The 22,454-nt window shown below is 41.5% G+C and overlaps 1 protein-coding gene and 1 non-coding gene across 2 annotated transcripts in view; both read right to left on the bottom strand.

Moving 5' to 3' along the window:
* Positions 1 to 12,638: 12,638 nt before the first annotated feature.
* On the bottom strand, positions 12,639 to 12,738 carry LOC116274052. Its single transcript, XR_004182531.1, has one exon. It is a non-coding gene; the product is annotated as a small nucleolar RNA U13 (small nucleolar RNA).
* Positions 12,739 to 15,035: 2,297 nt separating this feature from the next.
* The window catches only part of GPD1L (glycerol-3-phosphate dehydrogenase 1 like), a 66,481-nt gene continuing 59,062 nt past the window's right edge, over positions 15,036 to 22,454 (bottom strand). The window contains exon 8 of the mRNA XM_003895215.4: positions 15,036 to 17,918. Coding sequence (XP_003895264.1) covers positions 17,822 to 17,918 — 97 coding nt within the window. The 3' untranslated portion in view covers positions 15,036 to 17,821. The remainder of the gene's footprint in view (positions 17,919 to 22,454) is intronic.

The raw sequence follows: 22,454 nt of genomic DNA, 5'->3' as shown, positions 1-22,454 counted from the left end.
GGAGTTATACACTGTTTATTCTTTTGTATCTGGCTTAGTTCACTTAACATAATATCTCCAAAGTTCATCTATGTGGTAGCAGGTGTCAGAATTTCTTTCCTTTTTAAGGTTAAACAATAGTTCATTGTATGGGCAAGGCATGGTGGCTCACACCCATAATCCTAGCACTTTGGGAGGCTGAGGCAGGCGGATCATGAGGTCAGGGGTTCGAGACCAGCCTGGCCAACATGGCAAAACCCCATCTCTACTGAAAATACAAAAATTACCCAGGCGTGGTGGCGCGTGCCTGTAATCCCAGCTACTCAGGAGGCTGAGGCAGGAGAATCGCTTGAACCCGGGAAGCCGAGGTTGCAGTGAACCGAGATTGCACCACTGCACTCCAGCCTGGGTGACAGAGTGAGACTCCGTCTCAAAAAAAAAAAAAAGAAAAGAAAAAGAATAGTCCATTGTATGTGTAGAACACATTTTGTTTCTCCATTCATCTCAGTGGACAATTGGATTCCTGCTACTTTTTGGCTATTGTGAGTAATATTGCTAGGAATGTCAGCATACAAATATCTGAGCCCTTGCTTTCAATTCTTGTGGGTATATACCCAGAAGTAGAACTACTAGATTATACGCTAATTCTATTTTTAAGGTTTTGAGGAACCACTATACTATTTTCCATAGCGGCTGCACCATGTTATGTTCCCACCAGCAACGCAAAGCGGTTCCAATGTTCAATTTTCCCACATCCTTACTGACTCTTGTTATTAACTACATATCATGAAAAAAACAAGCTTCCTAATGAGTGTGAGGGGGTAGCTCATTGTGGTTTTGGTTTGCATTACTCTAGTGATTAGTGATGTTGGGCATCCTTTCATGTGCTTATTGCCATTGTATATCTTTGGAGGAATGCCTGTTTAAGCCCTTTGTCAGTTTTTTAATTGAGTGTTTTTGTTGTTGTTGAGTTGTAGGAATTCTTTTTATATTCTGGAAATCAATCCTTTATCAATTATATGATTTGCAAATATTTCCTCTCATTCTGTGGGATGCTTATAAACAATATTTACAAAGCCAAAAAAGACTTTCTTTCTTCCCTTTTTTTTTTTTTTTTAAATGAAGTGTCGCTCCGTCACCCAGGCTGGAGTGCAGTGGCACAATCTTGGCTCACTGCAGCCTCCGCCTCCCAGGTTCAAGGGATTCTTCTGCCTCAGCCTCCTGAGTAGCTGGGATTACAGATGTGCACCACCACGCCCAGCTAATTTTTGTCATTTTAGTAGTGATGGGGTTTCACCATGTTGGCCAGGTGGTCTTGAACTCCTGCCCTCTAGTGATTCGCCCGCCTTGGCCTCCCAAAGTGCTGGAATTACAGGCATGAGCACCACACCGGACTGAAAAGGACTTTCTAAGTGTGGTGCCAAAGCAGAAATTATAAGGAAACTAATTGAACAATTTGACTACATAAAGATGAAAGTGTTAGTTATGATAAAAATATCATAAACGAAAAGGCAAATGACACTGAAAGCTATTTTTTTTACATTTTAGGACAATGGAGTTTTAATGTATAGCAAAATTCAATAAGCAAAAGGTAAGTCCCAGTAAAATTAAACAGGGCAAAAGACACATATAGCTATACAAGCAGAAATACACAGTCTTGTCTACACCTGAAGAACCTCATGGAAGCAAAACTGGGGTCTCTTGCCTCCGTCACGCCCCATGGTTAGAAGAAAACAAACATTTTGAACCCTCTCTAATCCTAGCCCCCCAAACAAATGAACTCCAGAGCATTTCCTGTAAGTTGCTGACTATTTAATGCAAACAACTTTATCCCAGACTTTTGCAAAACTGCTGTCTGAAGACTACTCCAGCCTTGGTAGAAACGATAACCCCGTAAGAAAATTGCTGGTTTTCTGTCATGAACACACCAACTGTAAATTCAGTCACGTTGGTAATTTAGCAGTGTTTGGTGTTAATGACCTGTTGTGTTTTTTATCTGATGAGCAGTTCCTTCTGAGGTCCCCATATTTCTTGCAAGTAAACTTTTTCCTTTTCTAAATGCTGTTATCTCCAGATCTTCAACTTACTGATACTTAAATGCAAATTGAAAATATGAAGATACCATTTTCGCCTATTAAATGAGCAAAGTTGTATTTTCCAAGATATTGCTCCATGCCAGATGCATGGGCGCTAACCTGGGCACTCATACGTGGCTGGTAGGCAGTTGAGTCATATTTATTGAAAGCTTTGAAAATCTACCCTTCAAATCCTGTAATTCTACCACTAGCAATAGACCAATGGATATATTAGGTTGTGTATCCCCAAATTAAAACAAAACACTAAAAATGCCATCAACTTATACATGGTTAAGTATATTTCCTAAGGATATTTAATACTACGGGAAAATGCTCTTGGTTTAATACAAACTGAAAAAAAAATGGGATCATATAGGGTGATTGAAATTTTGACATCAAAACCATATATATGGCATCCAAAAAACTAAAGAGGAAAAAGAAAGCATTTTAATTACCACTCTTTTCCTTTCTTTAAGAAGAAAAAGAAATCATTCTATTCTGCTGACGTTTAATAACAGAGAACAGTAAAACTTCTTCAGTTCAATTAATTTAGAATCATATATAATGTTCTGTGTTAAAGTGGATGAAACTGGATGTGATGGTTAGGAATGAAGAAAATAAGCAAGAGGGGGCAGAGAAAGAAAAGGGAGAAGGTTGGGCACAGTGGCTTACACCTGTAATCCCATAACTTTGGGAGACTGAGGCGGGCAGATCACCTGAGGTCAGGAGTTCCAGACCAGCCTGGCCAACATGGTGAAACCCCGTCTCTACTAAAAACACACAAAAAGTTAGCTGGGCGTGGTGGCACATGCCTGTAATCCCAGCTACTTGGGATGCTGAGGCACGAGAATAACTTGAACCTGATAGTCAGAGGTTGCGTGAGCCGAGATCACGCCATTGCACTCCAGCCTGGGCGACAGAGTGAGACTCTGTCTCAAAAAAAAAAAAAAGAAAAGAAAGAAAAAAAGAAAGAAAAGGGAGTAGAAGAGAGGCATGACAGCACAGGGACGCAATGGAGTGACAGACAGACTTGGAAACCTAGGCATAATGATCAAATGAAATCAATCCATGGGGCACTGTTTCTCTCTCTCTCTCCTCCTCTACACACACACACACACACACACACACACACTCACACACCCCAGCCTGTTGTTTCAGAAAGCTGTCATAGAAACCAACGAAGAAGTCAGCTCTGTGAACCAACAAGAACACAGATTCTTCCGCAGATACACGTACTAAAGTTGAAAGAAACGATGTTCACATCAAATCCTTGTCAATAGAGCACATGCAGGAACATGCACGCTGGAGTTTGCAGAGGACATCAGAGATGTCTCAGAAGTTGTGATCAGTTGTTCTGGAGGAAAAATAAATCGCACTGCAAGTGGCTCAACACACTTCTGTGGAAATTGCCAATAAGCATTGTGTGCATCCTCCCACCTCCAGGAGACAGGGACCTCAGGCCAGGTTACTCAATTGTTTATTGGAGTTCTGATTTACAAGAATGAAACCAGTTTAAAAAATAAAAAAGCCAGGGCAGGGGAGCAGGCAAGGACTGGCTGAAAGAAAAGAACAGGCTGTTATTTACAAAGGACACATACATGCGCACAGACACGCAGGTGCAGACCTGTAATGTGATCAGAAAGGCAGTGTACCAGAAAATGAAGCAAAAGTCTTTACTGAAGATCAAAACCAGAAGTAATTGTCCATGGCAGGCTCAAGGTACTGTACTGCTAAGCAAGCCATGCTTGCTTCTGTGGGCACAGAACTCACCACCCAGGAAAGATCTCTGACTTGCTGGGTCAAAGGAGGTCTGTCCTCTCTCAAACTGAGACTCACACCTTGGATTGTCCAGGTTTGAGAACTCTTTATCAGATTAAAAACCTCTAAGGAATCTGCCTCAAGTAGTAGAAAAATAGCCCAGATTTGGAATTCGTAACGTGTCACAAACACAGGAGAATTAGCACTAGGTATCTGGAAAATAAAGCAGGGTTTGCTGGCCCAGTATGAGAGAAATAGATCAAGTTAACAGCGTAGTCATTTAGCTGCTTATGGAGAGAACCCAAGAAGCGATTTGACACCTGTATGTGCCCTGCCTGGTGTGGATTTCAGGAACCCCGGGGCCTTTGATTCTCATGTGGTCACTCCCTTCGGTAAGCCAAGGTGACACAATCTCTGGGGTGGCTGAAAAGACCATAGCCAGAAAGTCCAGAGGACGCACACGCGTATCTGTGAGTTGGATAATGGCAGGATGCATGGCGCAAACACCACACATCCCTCTCCTGTTTCCTTTAACTCCAAGAAAAGTGGCCTCCATCTGGAGCATTACTGTGCCACTATCTGGAACAGAAATGGGACAGGGTTGTAAATGACAAGGAAACATAGACAACCCCCCAGTAAGGTGGCAAAGCCTTTTGTGGATACGAAGGGTGGATACTGAACTCCCCACCCCACCCGTGAGATGGTTACTGTGGTGACTGCTGTGTGAGCCCAGTGACATGACAGGGAACAGAAACACATGCATTCAAGGAAATCCTCGGAGGGATGAGAAAGGAGGGAAATTGATTTGACAGCTTGTTGCTGCCACAGCTTCCTTAGCAAAGATAAGATCAGGATGGGGTTTATTTAAAAAGAGACATCCTGATGTCTACCCAAGATGTCCGTTCTTATTGTATTTACTCTGTTGGCAGGAGCAAGGAAGAAGTCATTTTTGGGTAAACGCTGCTTAAAGTAGTAGCCATTCCAAATTTGCAGAGCAAATTTGTAAACAGGGAACTGAAAATGAACCAAGAAAAACTATCACATCCTTGGCAACCTACCCTTCACAGGGCTTCAGCTGTGTTTTCTTAGAAACACAAATCATCTTTGTCAACAGAACTTTGAACACCCTCTCATAAGGTGTAACTGGCCGTCATACTCCAGTCCCTTTAAAAAGGGGCCTGCAGCTGCTTCACTGAGAACCAGTGAGTTTTGCTTCACAGAATTGCAAATTTGGTGGCTTAAATCATGTCGACTAAACATCCCTAAATGACAGTGGTTTACAGACAAAAGTTGGGATTGTTCCTCAAAGAGATCTGCATCAGGTCTGGCTGTTCAGTGGGATCCCCTGGGAGCTCTGGAGACACGCTAAGTCTGGTACCCACTCTAGAGCAGTGAAATCAGAATCTCAGAGAGGCGGGCAGGTCCTTGGCATTGTTCTCAAAGGCTTCCAGGTGATTTCAACGCGGACCTGGGTAAGAAAGAGTGGTCCAGGGCAGAGCTTGTCAAAGCAAATGGGCACAGGACTCACCTGGGGATCTCCTTCAAGTTCAGAGTCTAATCCAGACAGGTCTGGGAGACTGGAGAGTCGGCGTTTCTAACGAGCTTCAGGTGATGCTGATGCTCTGGATCCCAGGCCACACAGGATAACAAGGGTCCCCAGGCCTGCCTCTTTATGGGGATTGGAATGGAGGATTCTCGCCAGTGAAGTAAAGTTCAAAGCCAGTCAGAAACTTTTTGATCATCATGGTAAAAAAAAAACAAAAACCAAAAAACAAAAACAAACTTTTTGTGTGTGTGAGGAGAGGTCAGGGGTAAGCAACCAGATCAGATGAGTAGAAATCAGATGCTATTAAAAACAGTTTTGAATTTCGTTACATTTTTCAGTAAACATTACTTCAACTGATGAGTGGGGAAACAAAATGTAGCATATCCCTACGATGAAATATTATTTGGTCATAAAAAGGAATGGAGTTCTGATACATACTGCAACATGGATAAACCTTGAAAAATGAGGCAAAATGAAAGAAGTCAGTCACAATAGACCACATATTATATGATTCCATTTGTATGTCCAGAATAGGCAAATTTATAGAGACAGAAGGTAGGTTGGTGGTTGCTTAGGGTTGGGGATGGGGGAATAGGGAAGTGATAGCCAAAAGGTGAGGGTTTTTTTTTTTAAGCTTGTGAAAATGTTCTAAAATTGTAACAAAAACCCATTGTACACTTTCAATGGTTGAATTGTATATGAACTACATCTCAATAAAATTGTTATAAAATACTGGAAGATCTTTGCAGTGCATATAAGCAACCAAATATACAAATAATATGTATTTTAAATGTATTGCATACACTATATTGTAGTCTTTAATATATTATCTTTATATAATATACAGATATACATGATATAGAATATAAAATATTAAGATCATGTAAAGACAGACTTTCAGGAGCAAAAAAAAAAAAAAAAGGAAGAAGAAAAGGAAAATAGAGGATATGCATCGTCAACTCACAGGAATTCATTGGAAGGCCAATGAACACAAAGAAAGAAGCTCAACATCTTTGGAAATCAGGGACATGAACATTAAAATATCAACCAGATACCATTTCAGACCTATCAGATTGGCAAAAACCTACACAAGTTAGTATGGCAACACCAGGTGATGCCAAATGTGGAGAAATGAGAATTCTTCTTTACTAATGGTGGGAGAAGAGATTGGTTCAAGGTCTTTGAAAAGCAATTTAGTAATATTTTAGTAAATTTGAAGATGTGAGTATCCCATGGCTTCCTAGTATATACCCATGAGAAAGTCTCACTTAGGTACACAGGAGGCAAGCACAGAAATATTTTCCATTTTGTTTCTTTATCAGTAAAAAAAAAACCAAAACCAAAAACAAAACCTTCAAACAACCTAAATCCCATCAATAGGGAAATGAATAACTAGAATGGGATTTATTCATATAATGGAAAGTAAGACAGCAGATAAAAATAAATGAATTTGAGCTATTGTAAGCAATAAAAATATTTAAAATATAATTCATATTTTATCTCCTTAAAAATGAGACTAAATAGAGCAAAAGTATAGGAGAAATTCCAGTTGACAAATATATATATTGCTTGCATCTGGCACACCATCACTCCTGCCACACTGCATTGGCAAAGCAAGTCACAAGACCAAACCCAGATTTGAGGGCCTGGGAAGTATACTCTGTCTGTAAAGTCTGCAAAGTCTCGTGACCAAATGCATGGATTCAGGGAGCGGTGAAGTGGAGCCAAGATCTACTACATCACCATGTCATTTGATCAGCCACATCGCCGTCTCCTGTGCCTACTTCCAGATAGGAACCGACTGGAACAGAGCACCCCCTAGTGGTCATCTCTGGGCTAGATGCTGAGGACACACAGTATCAGTAGAACCTCTGGCTTAGGGAGAACTGCCCAGTCACCAGGACAGGATGTATGCACAAAAAGATCGGTAAGATATTCAACTTGAAGACACAATTGACCCATGTGTTGAAGGAAAGGTAGGACTTAGTGTCCAGTGGAGACAAGGATGCTCTGGGAAGGAAAGGTGCCTTGAAGAAAGACTGGTGGTAGCCACACCTCTGTGCCTTTGCAAAATGGGACTACTATCACTTTCCTTGAAATAAGTTATAGGAAAGGGCCTGACATGTAGTAACCGCTCAGAAAATGTGAATAGGCTCTAGAAACTGAGCTCTAACCCCGATCTGCCTCCACATCCCACTCGCTTTTCCAACTACCATCGCACTGTCCCTTCTTCCCCCACTCCCAGACCTTCTGCCATCACAGAGCCTTAGCACATGCTGCTACCTTTACCTGGAACACCTCTTCCTTCCCTATTTAATTCCACCCCATCCTGCTACATGGGTCGAGGGTCACTTCCTCAGGAAAGCTTTCTTTGACCCCAGTTACAACTTTGCTTAGCACACAACATGTCCTCAATAAGTATCTGTTAAATGAACGATGTTGGTTGAATAACCCTTGCGCAGTGCTGCCCTCAAGTGACTACTCTGGGTATTGCAATCATTAATTTTAAACGGACTCCCAATGGTTGTCACACTTAGGACAGCAGGATCAATGAGAACAGGGTCCTGAATGAATAAGTCCTGAGGAATGGGGTGCAAGATTTATAAATTACCCGCAAAAAATGAAATGTGAACTTCTGAAGTTCAGGCCTCACCCTGGACACTGTGCTGGGCTTAGACTCCCACTTCTTCCTTCCTGCCACACAGATACTTCCTTCACCCAGCTCTGGCTTCAGTAACTGCCTGGGCACTGGCCTCACCCAACATGTCTGCTCCTCATCCCCTTTTGATCTGTTGTCCAGAGTGTCCTCTTGCTTCCTGGACATCTCCCTACAAAGGCCCCAAGAAATTCAATCCAAATATGGATTTGTCCTTTTCTCTCTGGGTTCTTTCCATCATGAAGTCCCCTAATATGTTCAGGGAATTGGGAAAAGCAAATGACATGTTTTCTGACTTCTCAAGAAACCCAAGATAAAAGATACTATTTACAGACAAGAAAATTAAGGCCTAGGGGGAACTTACTTCCCCAAGTTCACACAGGTCTAAAATTTACACACCCACTTGACTCCAAAGTCCTGAAACGAGAGATGGACTAGTTTTAGAGGGTCATGACTTTAAGAAAAATAAAAATCGATGAAAACAAAGTTTGGTACAGGGCCTTAGAAAGGATTTACACAAGTGAGGGTCTTGAAGCTTAAATTTCATTAGCTTCATGATTACACAGCATCCTAGTGGAAATTATGCTATCTCCAAAGATAACGGACAAGCAAACCAGAAAGATTAGGATGCAAACAGGTTTTATCTTTCCTACCACTCTCCTTGCTGAAACTGCCTCCTTTAAAAGTATTTCCCAGGTGTGTCCCTGGAATCTTTTCTAAAATCAAAAAGCAGGAAGCAAGTGTTTTTTTGCTTTTGTCAGAATGTCAGTGTCAGAATGAGGGACAGAGAGAAGAAAACAGAAATTTAATAAAGATGTTCATAAGTGGATCTCCAACATCAAGGAAGGGAAAGAGATCAAGAAGTAACAAAAGTCCCCCAGACATCTAGGTGGACACGGGCCAGCAGTGAAAGTAAAGGTGCTGTATGTCAAAATGTGTGGTCTGGGAGCTTCCGGATAGCTGAACACAACGGATGTCCCTGGAGACTGGCGCGCCCAGCGAGGGCATGGAAGCTCCATGCCCCTGGCCCCATACCTGGCCCTATGCATCTCTTCATTTGTATCCTTTGTATTCTGCGGACTCACATTTTGCTCCAGACCTCTATTTCCCAGGCCGTGTTCCCTTGCAGAGAAAGGCTGCATCAACTCTATTTTTCTTGTTTAAAAAATTTGTCTGCTAACCTAGGGATTGACAGACTTCAAGCCAAATCTGGCCCACTGTCTATATTTGTAAATAAAGTTTTATTGGAACAACAAAAAATTTGTCGTCCGTTTTGAGTTTAAAAGTCAAAGTGAAACTTAGACACTGGGCAGCTTCCTAGTACAAATTTAGCTTAGTTCATAAGAAATATGTGTCCTTCTAAAAATGTGACCGAAATGCCACAGGAATAAGGATGTTGTCTTTCACAGGATGCCAACTGCCTAGGGAAAAGTTACGAACGACCTCTAGTGGGCAAGGGTCATAGTTAATTAGAACCTGGAACTCCCCCAGAAAAGCATCTCACCCCCATTTCAGCTTGTTTTGACAACAGCTTGAAGAGGTTTTGCATAAATAGTGAATTTGTGGTTAAAAAAAAATGTTTCTTGTTTTAACATTCGTTATAAACATCATTTAAATGAAACTTTCTGTGACTATAAAAACTTTCAAGGCCAGGTGCGGTGGCTTACGCCTGTGATTCCAGCACTTTGGGAGGCCGAGGTGGGTGGATCACCTGAGGTCAGGAGTTTGAGACCAGCCTGACCAACATGGTGAAACCCTGTCTCTACTAAAAATACAAAAAACTAGACAGGTGTGATGGTGGGTGCCTGCAATCCCAGCTACTTGGGAGGCTGAGGCAGTAGAATTGCTTGAACCTGGGAAGTGGAGGTTGCAGTGAGCCGAGATCATGCCATTGCACTCCAGCCTGAGTGACAGAACAAGACCCTGTCTCAAAAAAAAAAAAAAAAAAAAAGAACTTTCAATACCAACTGTTACAACTATACTAAGATGGCTGCTTTCACACAATGGTAGTTCTGGATAACAAAAAATTTTATTTTTCACAGTGAAACTGATAGGAGAGACATAAATGATTGATAAGTACACAGGCTCACATTTCTGGGATGTATTGGTTCAATTTAGGTCTCCGGTTATTATAAAGAATTCCCTAATAGAGGCTGTAGAGGTAATTAGTTCCCTAATAGAGGCTGTAGAGGTAATTAGGAACAGAAAGTGAGGTCAGAAGCATAAATTGCAGCCATCTTTGTGAAGGGGGATTTGGCGGTTTCTATTAAAATGTAGAACACACATACCTTTGAGCCAGCAATTCCACTTCCGGGCTTTTATGCTGTAGATTCACTTACATAAATGAGCAGAAATCCATGTGCAAGAATGTTTTCTGCACCAATTATTACAATAAAAGGAAGACAGAAAACAAATAGTTATCTTTAATAAACTAAGGAAGAGTCAGAAAACGATGCAGATATGCAGAATGGTGTAGGAGATTATATTGATACAGAAACTTCAATATTAAAACTATTTAAAAAGTTTTAAAACAGTATTGTCTTAAAATATGTCGCATGCATGAACACAGTACACTGATGAAAGTTTGCCAAAGAATTAAGAGTGATTACACTTTCAACCCTTCACATCACTGTTTGCTTTTGCTTAACTATGAACACCCATTACTCAAAGGAGTTAATGTAGTCTTATCTAAGAGTTAAGAACACACCGACTTTTAAGCTAAACTCCCCAGGTCCAAAACCTGGCCTCATTAATTACTATCTCTGTTATTTGGACACATTCTTTATCCTCTTTGTGCCTTAGTTTCCCCATCTGTGTATGGGGGTGATACATTTTTATTGGTACGTTCATATACGCAGAGCACTTAGAACAGTGCTAAAAGTGGGCCAGGCATGGTGGCTTTTACCTATAATCCCAGCACTTTGGGGGGCCAAGGCAGGAGAATCACTTGAGGCCAGGTGTTCAAGATCAGCCTTGGTAACATGGTGAGACCCTGGTTTTACAAAATATTCAAAAATTAGCTGGGTGTGGTGGCTCATGCCTGAAGTCCCAGCTACTGGAAGAGGCTGAGGCAGGAGGAATGCTTCAGCCCAGGAGTTGGAGGCTGCAGTGGGCTACGATAGAGCCACTGCACTCCGGCCTGGGCAACAGAGGGAAATCCTGACAAGAAAGAACAGAGAAAAGGGAAGGAAGGAAGGAAGGAAGGGAGGGAGGGAGGGAGGAAGGAAGGAAGGGAGAAAGCGAGCAGTGCTGAAAGTGTTTTGTTACTGTTATTTTAACTTACAATTTTTAAAACTAGGTGTTGATATATTAGCGGAAAACGGGGCGAAGGGTACCTTTGCAATTTATTATGAATTCGTAATTATTTCAAAGTAAAAAAGTTAAACATGCAGTTGTTAAAAATGACTGATATAAAAGATTGTCAAGATGTCATGTTAAGTAAAAAAAGCAAGATAAGGAACAATGCATCTAGTAGGCTCAATTTTGTGTAGAGAAATGGGGAAGGGAATAAGAATATATATATTTTGCTTATGTGTGTGAAATGAAATTCTAGAAGAGATTGTTACAAAGTAATAACTACTTGGGAAGCAGGCTTTATTTTTTAACCAAATGACTGTGTTACCTATTGAAAAATTATTTAAAAATAAGACTAGTTACAAAAAATGCAAATAACACTTCTATCATAGCATAAAAGCATTTTCATTTGTAATGAGTCAAATAACACCAATTTGACAAATAACACGGTGCATTGAGTTGAATGGTAAAGTACTTTCCAATGACTCTATTTCACTCACAATGTATACAATTCAGATAAGTTTAATACCTCAGTCTTTGAGGGGGAGCTGAAGAACCACTCCTTCGGGTTTCAGACAGACATGGTTTTAGAAGTTACAAGTAGCATATGGCCTTATCTAAGATCTCGTGACATTTCTAACTTAAAGCTTTTGAAACGAGGAAGACATCTTAAGGACATCACCACCTGGTGAAGACTTCTCTGATGTTAAGCACATGTTATAAGTCCTGGAACTTGCTGGCATTTGTCCTAGAAAAAGAAGGATGAGGCCGAGCAAGGTGGCTCACGCCTGTAATCCCAGCACTTTGGGAGGCTGAGGCGGGTGGATCACGAAGTCAGGGGTTTGAGACCAGCCTGGCCAACATGGTGAAACCCTGTCTCTACTAAAAATACAAACATTAGCCAGATGTGGTGGCACGCCCCTGTAATCCCAGCTACTTTGGAGGCTGAGGCAGAATTGCTTGAACCCTGGAGGCAGAGGTTGCAGTGAGCCTAGACTGTGCCATTGCACTCCAGCCTGGGTGACAAAGTGAGACTCTGTCTCAAAAAAAAAAAAAAAAAAAAAAGAAAAAGAAAATAAAAAGAGAGAGAGAGAGAGAGAGACGATTAGATATACAAATTTGGATTTAGCCAGAGTTATCCTGGGTAGGGAAGAGTCAGACAGACACACCCATAGGCACGCCCACATTCATATATAGCCCTGTGTCCAAAAAAGTGATGGCAAAACAGACACTGTGATGCTGTAGTGACCAAGGGATGAAAATTTCCCTAATCTCTTGATGTTTCTGCAAGTTGCATTTTTAAATTCCTGAAACATCTATTTTTTTTTCATGTCTGATAATAAGTAGATGTTGTGACAGGTTTGAGTGGGGGCACATCTCACACATGAGCATGAAAACTCAATCATCACACTTATCAACCACAAAAGGATCTCCTCAAACATCTTTTTAGCAATGAATGAAGTTATGCTAGCTGCTATAACAAGTAACCCCTATGTCTCAGTGGCATAATACAATAATTTTTATACCTATCAATCACAGACCAATGTGATTGGGGGGGTACTTTCTCCACATTGTCTTGTAGAATCCTGGCTGAAAAGGGGCCCATCATCTTCAATGTATGGCTTCCAGAACATACTGGAAATTGATATCCAACCAGCACACACAGAAGAAGTAATGAAGAATCAGACAGAACAGAACACCTGAAAGTGGCATTTTTGTCTCCCTATGTCATTGGCTACAACTCAATCATGTGGTGCCACCTAACTGCTGGGGAGGTTGGAAAATGTAATTTAACTGTGTATCTACAAAAAAAAAAAGAAAAGAGAAGAAAAAATAATTTAGTGAACATATGGCATTGTTTCTGCCACAAACAGATATTTCTCCTTTAATATATTGATTTCCTGCTCTTTATGGACCTTTACAGCAATTCTATGAGGCAGGCTGCACAGATGTTATTCCCACTTACCAATGAGAAAAATGAACTTCAAAGAGAAGTTAGCTGACTTGGCTAAACAACATGGATATTAAATGGTTAAGCAGGAGCTAGAACAAATCTTCCCACAGTACCATGCCTGCTGTCACCCATCCCTACCAAAGGTAACATCACTTGCTTCAGTAACTTGAATCAATCATAGCTTCAGTAAATTAGATTATCCATACAGATTCTTCATAAAGCATATTTCCTCAAAAACGTTCACCATCAACTTAGTTTATATGTAGTCATAAAAAGTTATAAAGACCACGTGATTAAATTTTAATAGAGATACATTATGGAGAATAACATAAAATTGAATGCACATAATTAAATCAGGACAAATTTCAGCCTTTTCTTCAAAAATTGCCTCCCTTTTCTCTCTTCTGTAACTCCTATCAGATGCATGTTCAAGTCCTATTCTATCTTCCACTTACCTTTTAAATCCTCAAATATTTTCTTTGCTAATACTTTAATGTCCTCAGATCTCATTTCCAGTTTGCCAATTCCATCTGTAGCTCTGTCAAATCTAGTCTTTAATCTTTCCATCTGCCTATTTTTAAAATTCAAATGATTATATTCATTCCTAAATGTTTGAATAGGTTCTTTTTCAAATCTGCCTGGCTGGGATTCTTTTTTCCTCTCAAATAATTTATGTTTTAATCCTTCTTTTATGCCTTTATTTTAAAAAATATCTTTCAAAGCATCTGGCCAGGTTCATGCTTGTAGTCCCAGGACTTTGGGAGGCCAAGACGGGAGGATTGCTTGAGGCCAGGAGTTTGAGACCAGCCTGGGCAACATAGCAAGACCCTATCTTTACTTTAAAAAAAAAAAAAAAAAAGCTGGGTGTGGTACCATGCTCCTGGAGTCTTAGCTACTTGGGAGGCTGAGGCAGGAAGATTGCTTGGGCCCAGGAGTTGGAGGCTGCAGTGAGCTATGATCACACTACTGCAGTCCAGCCTGGGTGACATAGTAAGACCCCACCTCCATGGTATTACTCAAATTATCTGAAATCCTAAGGTTCTTTGTTTTTAAAAATCTGTTGGTTTTCACTCATAATGAATTATTTTTCAATTATTTATCTTTTCAAGACAGTGTCTCACTCTGTCTCCCAGGCTGGAGTGCAGTGGCATGATCTCTGCTCACTGCATCCTCAACCTTCCTGGGCTCAGGTGATCCTCCCACCTCAGCCCCCTGAGTAGCTGAGACCACAGGCGTGTGCCCCAACAGCACTCCAGCCTGGGTGACACAGCGAGACTCTGTGGCAAACAAAACAAAACATTTTTCTCCCCATGGGGCCCAGCCTCCTTGTTTGTGCCTATACCTGGCTTTCCTTAGCTCATTTTTCCCCTGACAACATAGCCTTTGGTGGGCTCTGGTGTAGCATAAGCTTCACAACCCAATCCTTTCGACTCTGCCAATCGGTCCCCTATTTGTTTTAGGATTCTAGGAATTTCCCTTATATTTTTATGAGATCAGCACTGGATTTTCCCAGATTTTAAAGGTATATATGGAGTGGGGAGAAGGGGATTTCAAATTCGCCAGAAGGTCTCCATCCTAAACTGCAATTATATAAAAATATCAGTAAACAATAAAAACAGATGCATTTAAGGCCTGGGATTAGAGATGAAGCCCTTCTGTTGAAAACTGTTTTTGATATTGGTAATGAAACACAGTTCAGGAAAAAAAGAAAGAGCTGACAAATAAAATCATTACCTAAATTGGTAAAAAGAAAAACAGGATCCACAGCGCAAGTTTAGGGGGTTAAATGTTTATTAAATCAAGCTTTTAAATTATATATCCACCTACAGTCTGTAAACAAATATAGTACACATGTATGTAAAAGGCTAGCAGATAAGAACCAGTGGAAAAGCTAAAGTTCCCTTTGCACACCGGCACCTCATCGCAACACTCCTCTTGGTGTGGATGCCATGGGGCCATGTTATAGTCAAAAGTTAAATGAAAAACCACAAGTTTAGTTTGACTCCATCTCCTAGGGTGGATTTCATTCGGATAGTTGTTCCACATTATAGGAGGGTGGATCCTAGCAAGGCAACAGTGTAGTTTTTACATTCACAGATTGGCTGAAGTTGTACAAATTGAGCTTCTAGTCTAGGTGTCTCCCTCCCTGTTACCACACTTTGTAAGAAATGTGAATTAAAATGAACAATGGACCACAGGTGGTTATAAAAATAGATAACTCGCAGAGTCATAAATATCTACAGTTAGTAGAGCAGAAACTTATAAAATTTACCTTTTTCCATAATGTGCAGAATATCCTAAGTATGTTCAAGAGACACAGTCAGCAGACTTCAGAGTGGTAATTACAAGGGCATTTGTAAAGAAATAACACTCAAGTACAAACCCAGAGTAAGAAGCTGAATGCAGACGAAAATACGCAAAACACGCAAAGTCCCAACTCCTCACATCTCATTATGCTACTTACTAGACACCACAATTAGCCTACAGCCCTTTATGGATCTTTAAAAGTAACTTTTTGTTACCCATGTACATACTTTAACAGAGATTTTTCATGAGACAAGCAAAGTGGGTTAACGGTGGTGCCAAAACTGCTGAAAGCTGGAGTGTTTTGTGTGCTTTCGTATACATCTGTGTATGGGGCTTTAAAACGCTCCAAAAATGTTTTGGATAGAGTCTTTAAAATTCCCATGAAAATCTATTTTATAGTCATTTCAAGGTATAGAAAAAAAGAAATCCTAAACTGGGGTTGAGGGACAGCCCCAAATCTCACAAAGTAACTGAAATTCCAGGAATATATAAATTACATTCATATGTTCCTTTAACACGTATCAAGTGCTATGTAAGGTAACTGCAATGCTATTCTGAAGCCAATCTCATTCAAAACAGTACAGTAAATCCCATCCTAATTCTACAGTTAAAGCACTTATTCCAGGTAATGTGCGTTTCAGCAAAGCTGACGTCTTGTACAACAGCGTCACCTTAAAGCTTCATCAAAGATTCACAGCAGGCCTAAACTGGAGAAGTTCAGAACCAACAATACCACAGGTAGTTATTCATCCTAATTTCTCACAGGGAGTGAAGGGTCTACTTGAGTTGTCCTAAGGTCACCTAAGCCTAAGAACAGTGTTCCCTGAAAACTCTGGCAAGTTTCCTCACCAAAATCTCTCTTCAGTGTAATGTGTTTGGGACTTGCTAGGCTAGAAAAATGGGTTCCACTGATGCATAAACATACATTCTACACCTTCAAGACGCGTACACACGTAGTGTTTTGCAAACTCACTCGACCTTTCCAGGGAACACCTGGAATAATCACTGGATCTTGGGACACTCATTTCCTAGGGAACACGATTAGAGGAATGCCACGTTAAAGCAGGTTTTCTAAAGTAGTGGTTCCAAAACTGTAGTGAGCATCAGAAGCACAGATGCCATACTCCTTCGGAGGTCCAGGGTGGGACCCGGGAACCTGCATTTCTGAGACCACCCCCTCCCCCCAAGTGAAGCTGCTGCTGCTGCACTGAGGACTGCCCTTGGAGTGGCACCGTTGAGAGGATGGCCTGCACAGATCTCAGCGGCAGGAAGCCCTCCTATGGCCTCAGGAAAGGCTGCACATGGCATTTGCCACAACCAATTAGTCGGAGGTCAAATCAGCCCAGTGACTTCTCAGAGGGTCATGCACCTTGGCGTTGCACTTGACTCCTGGCTCTGTCCCTGCTCACTAGGTGACCAGGAGGAGTGACTGCATCTAACAAGAGGAGGAACAGTAGCCCCCCACACCCCCCAGTGGATCTGTGATGCTTAAGAAAAATGTTTGCAAAAAATGCACTAACTAGCCAAAAGCATCATACAGGTGTCTGTTAATCAGAAGGATGTGCCAGCCACAGCAGGAAAATCCCAGGTGAGTTTTCTGTCTTCTGTTACTGCTGAGCCTTGATGAAGGCACATTCTGACAACTAACGAAGAGAAAAGAGGCTAAAAATGCAGACAACTGCAGTGAGGGGAAAATATGAGCGGATTACCTAATTAAAAATACCTGATTGTTCAAAAAACAAAGGTCAGCCCACAATCAAAATAGTTAATTATGCTGGCTTTAAGATAGTGTTAAATATGTTGATCTTTGAACACACTCACTCCTCCACTCTACCATGTTAATGCTGGTTAAAATTTAACATTAGAAGAATGAGAAAAAAAAATCCTCCAATACGTATGAATTACACCTAAAAAATTTAGTTGAGATCGTTCCAATCTTATAAGCTACCATTGTGTGGAAATTTCATAAGCAATTTTGAAAAAAAGACATTTAATTTTGGCTCATAGAAACATCCACAGAATGAGGAATAAACCACCATTCACACGTTTGCATGTGTGTTTAGTTACTGCCCAGTACATCTTTGCCAATGAACTGCCTCTCACAATTCAAAAACGATCCTGTAAAAATCCATACATATCCATGATGAGATTACAGTCAAACAAACATCATGTTGCCAAGTCCTGGTTTCCACGTGAACCCAAAAGATTGATCAGAAAGGCAGAACTTCCCCCAACACGCTGCATGATTCACTTTATGTATGCTCTGGATGGCTCTGAAGACAAGACAACATCTCTTGAACCGGTCTGCTTTCGTAGCAGATCTGATACACAGCAGTAAACAATGGAAACCTAGTTGGGAAGAAATGTGAAGAGACAAGGTTAGGCCACTAGATTTACCTCAGAGAATAAGTTAGGTTTTCTGTCCTAACAGATTGCAGGTCAGTATGTGACTATGGAAAACATGGTAAGCACTTTCTACATTCCTTTATCATTTGTTCGGCAGAGAGCCTCTGGGATGTGGCTGTCAGATCCTGGTGCGACCTAGACCATCCTCTGCCTAATTAAGCTTGGAGCACACTTTCCACAAACAAGCCACACGGTGATCCTACCAGGGCAAACTGTTGTCATTTACATGAAGAGTTGTGGCTCTGACTCTTGGTCAAATCTTGGATGAGTCTATATTCTGTCATTATTTTATTTTATTTTTTTTATTTTTATTTTTTACTTTTTATTTTTATTTATTTATTATTATTATTATACTTTAAGTTCTAGGGTACATGTGCATAACGTGCAGGTTTGTTACATATGTATACTTGTGCCATGTTGGTGTGCTGCACCCATCAACTCGTCAGCACCCATCAACTCGTCATTTACATCAGGTATAACTCCCAATGCCATCCCTCCCCGCCCCCCTCTTCCCTCCCCTCTCCCCGTGATAGGCCCTGGTGTGTGATGTTCCCCTTCCCGAGTCCAAGTGATCTCATTGTTCAGTTCCCACCTATGAGTGAGAACATGCGGTGTTTGGTTTTCTGTTCTTGTGATAGTTTGCTAAGAATGATGGTTTCCAGCTGCATCCATGTCCCTACAAAGCACACGAACTCATCCTTTTTTATGGCTGCATAGTATTCCATGGTGTATATGTGCCACATTTTCTTAATCCAGTCTGTCACTGATGGACATTTGGGTTGATTCCAAGTCCTTGCTATTGTGAATAGTGCTGCAATAAACATACGTGTGCATGTGTCTTTATAGCAGCATGATTTATAATCCTTTGGGTATATACCCAGTAATGGGATGGCTGGGTCATATGGTATTTCTAGTTCTAGATCTTTGAGGAATCACCATACTGTTTTCCATAATGGTTGAACTAGTTTACAATCCCACCAACAGTGTAAAAGTGTTCCTATTTCTCCACAGCCTCTCCAGCACCTGTTGTTTCCTGTCTGTCATTATTTTAAAAGCTGTACAAATAAATTTTTAAATTGCTCTCCCTTCTCCAAAAAGAATCATCCCAAGATAACGATGAGGCAATCTACACATCACCACAAATAATGTAGGCTGGAACGTTCCCGTGAGAATCTAAGTGAGGACCTACGAGGAGCAAAGCACTCATCTTATGTCAGAAGCTTGATTTAGCTTACCTCTTCTTCCAAGATGTGAATACGGATATAAGTGAAAAGTCACTAAAGAAATAATTTCATCAGGCTTTGTTTCGTTTCTTTTCTTTTTTTTTTTTTTTTGCGACAAAGTCTCACTCTGTCACCAGGGCTGGAGTATAGTGGCGTGATCTTGTCTCACTGTAACCTCCACCTCCTGGGTTCAAGCGATTCTCCTGCCTCAGCCTCCTAAGAGTAGTTGGGATTACAGGTGTGTGTCACCACGCCTGGCTAATTTTTGTATTTTTAGTAGAGACGGGGTTTTACCATGTTTTTCAGGCTGGTCTCGAACTCCTGACCTCATGATCTACCCGCCTCGGACTCCCAAAGTGCTGGGATTACAGGAGTGAGCCACTGCACCGGCCCAGGCTTTTAAATACACACACACATAGCTCAAAGTGAGCTTGGCAGAATCAATGGAGTCTTGAAAGGCAATCCTGAAAATTAGCTGGACAGAATCTTATAATGATAATTTAAGAAGAACAAATAGTACTAATGATCACATGTCTTTATGAGAGTCTATCGTTGTAGGGCTGTTTTTTCATTGTAGTTTTTTTAAGGTATGGAGCGTTTTGTTATTTTTTTGGAGTCAGGTAGACCTAATCAAATCTGACTCTACAGCCTACTAACTCTCGGCAAGTTTCATAATCCTTCTAACCCTGTTTGCCCATCTGTAAAATGGGACTGGATACATAGCCTTGCTGCAAGTATTAAATCACTTGTGTGTGAAGTGTACAGTACACAACTGGCAAATAGTGGGTGTGCAGTAACGACAGCTTATAATAGCAGCCACAAGATGGACAGTGTGTCCTGGACTGAGAAAGCTCCATGAGGACGGGGACCAAGTCTGTTTTTTTCACTACTGTATTCTCAGTGCCTGGCGCCATGCACAGCAAGGGGCAGGTGCTTAGTGAGAATTCATTGAATAAATTCCTGTGGATGGGATTTAAAGCCTAGAAACTTGAGCCCCTTTCTTTGTCCTTCCATGCTATGTTTCCCTGTTCCTGAAACAAGAACAATACATATGTCCCCAAAGCAGTGTGGTAGCAGATGACTGACCATCAAAGCCATTTCCAACCTGCTTTTCCCTTTCCCAAGGTTGGAAGAGACTACTCACCTTCCTAGCCTTTCACCTAGAATTAGCCAAGTAACACAGTCCTAGGCAGCAAGACATAATGTATCTGCTGAAGGTTTCTGGGGGAAGATTACTCTCCGCGAGAGGCACTAGAGGAAAAATCTATTACCCTAGACTACTCTTGTTCCCTTCCTGAGTGTAAAAGAGAATGTGATGTCTGGAGCTGCTGCAGCCATCTTGAGGTTCAAGGGAAAGCCAACGGGATCACTGAGATTCTAATCCAGAGCTAGAGCCCCTGGGCCAACACTTTAGTAATGTTCAGCTCCATATTCCCTGTTATAACTGTGTGTTGCTCTTGCAGCTGGAAGCACTCCTAACTTTTAAAACTAGCATTTCCAAAGTGCATTCTGTGGATGGGATGTTAATGAGATATGAAGTGTGTAGGAGGGAAATTTCTACAGACAAGTAACTTGTTTAATCCTTAAAATCACCCCATGAGGTAAAAATATTGTCCCCATTCTGTATAAGAGTAAATTGAACCACAGTTTTGGACTCTGAAGCCAATGTTCAACCATTAGGCTACACTACCAATCTAAATATTATTTTCTATTATATAAAATGCTAAAAGGCCAATTAAATCAGTTTGGATGACTCTCTAAATAAAGTTAGAGGTGAAAGGAAGAAAAAGACAACATTTCATTTAAAAAATTGACAAACCAGAGGCCCGGGCGCGGTGGTTCACGCCTGTAATCCCAGCACTTTGGGAGGCTGAGGCAGGTGGATCACGAGGTCAGGAGATTGAGACCATCCTGGCTAACACGGTGAAACCCTGTCTCTAATAAAAATGCAAAAAACTAGCCAGGCATGGTGGTGGATGCCTGTAGTCCCAGCTACTCAGGAGGCTGAGACAGGAGAATGGTGTGAACCCAGGAGGCAGAGGTTGCAGTGAGCCAAGATCACACCACTGCACTCCAGCCTGGGCGACAGAGCAAGAATTTGTTTAAAAAAAAAAAAAATTGACAAATCAGTCAGCTATCCCACTAATCAATACGGAGGGCTTAAGATGTTTCAGACTTCAGACTAAGTGCAGGGATGTGCAGTATTGTAAATAAAGCTATGCCAGGTGTGGCAGCTCACGCCTGTAATCCCAGCACTTTGGGAGGCCAAGGTGGGCAGATCGCTTGAGGCCAGGAGACCAGCCTGGGAAACATGGTAAAAAAACAGTCTCTACTAAAAATACAAAAATTAGCTGGGTGTGGGGGCACACACCTGTAATCCCAGCTACTGGGGAGGCTGAGGCAAGAGAATCACTTAAACACGGAGGCGGAGATTGCAGTGCTGAGATTGCACCATTGCACTCCAGCCTGGGTGACAGAGTGAGACCCAGGAGCTTACCACATGCACCTCAGAGAACACGTTGTGTATGGGCTGAATGATGCCCTCCTCCCAATTCATGTGCTTCGGTCCTAACCCCTAGTACCTCAAAATGTGACAGGGCCTTTTAAAAGGTAATTCAGGTAAAATGAGAGTCTGAGAAGGAGGCAAAGAAAAGTTCTATTCGAGAAAAGAAGGTACCACAGGGAGTAAGAGGATGTACTGCAGGAAGTTACGTTGGTGCTAGATGGAGGGGGGCCACCTCTGCCTAAGGACCATGTGCTTCACTCCATAAGAGCAGGAGGCCTCTGAATGTGAATGCTCAAGCTAGCAGGGATCATGGCGATCATCTGATCTTCCATCTTAATTTTGTGGATAAGAACACTGGGGCACAGGACAGCTAAATACGTGACTCGCCCAAGGCCACATGGCTAATAAGCCACAGGGCAGCCTTGAATGTTACCCTCCTGCTATTTTTTCTATAGCAATGGAGAAGAGAAGGGAGGGGAGAAGGAAACAGAGGAAGATCGGAGAAGTGGTGGTCAGAATGAAAAAGAAAAAAGGAATCAAAGTAAGAGGTGGTGCAAAGGGAGAAAAGGCCTCTGCCTTCAGGAGGCAGGTGGTACAAAGAACGGAGAGGAGTCCCAGGGGATTCTATACTCCAGCCCAGGAGAAGGGTGCTGCCACCTTCAATCCAGCAGCGATGTCATTAAGCACAGGTGCAGCCTGTTCAATTTCTAATCAGAAGAAATAAAATGGGACATGACCAAGGAGAGCTGC

This window comes from Papio anubis, chromosome 2 (assembly GCF_008728515.1).
Source record: "Papio anubis isolate 15944 chromosome 2, Panubis1.0, whole genome shotgun sequence".
Taxonomy (NCBI): Eukaryota; Metazoa; Chordata; class Mammalia; order Primates; family Cercopithecidae; genus Papio; species Papio anubis.
The sequence above is the reverse complement of the archived record's forward strand: the minus strand, read 5'-3'. Positions and strand labels throughout refer to the sequence as shown.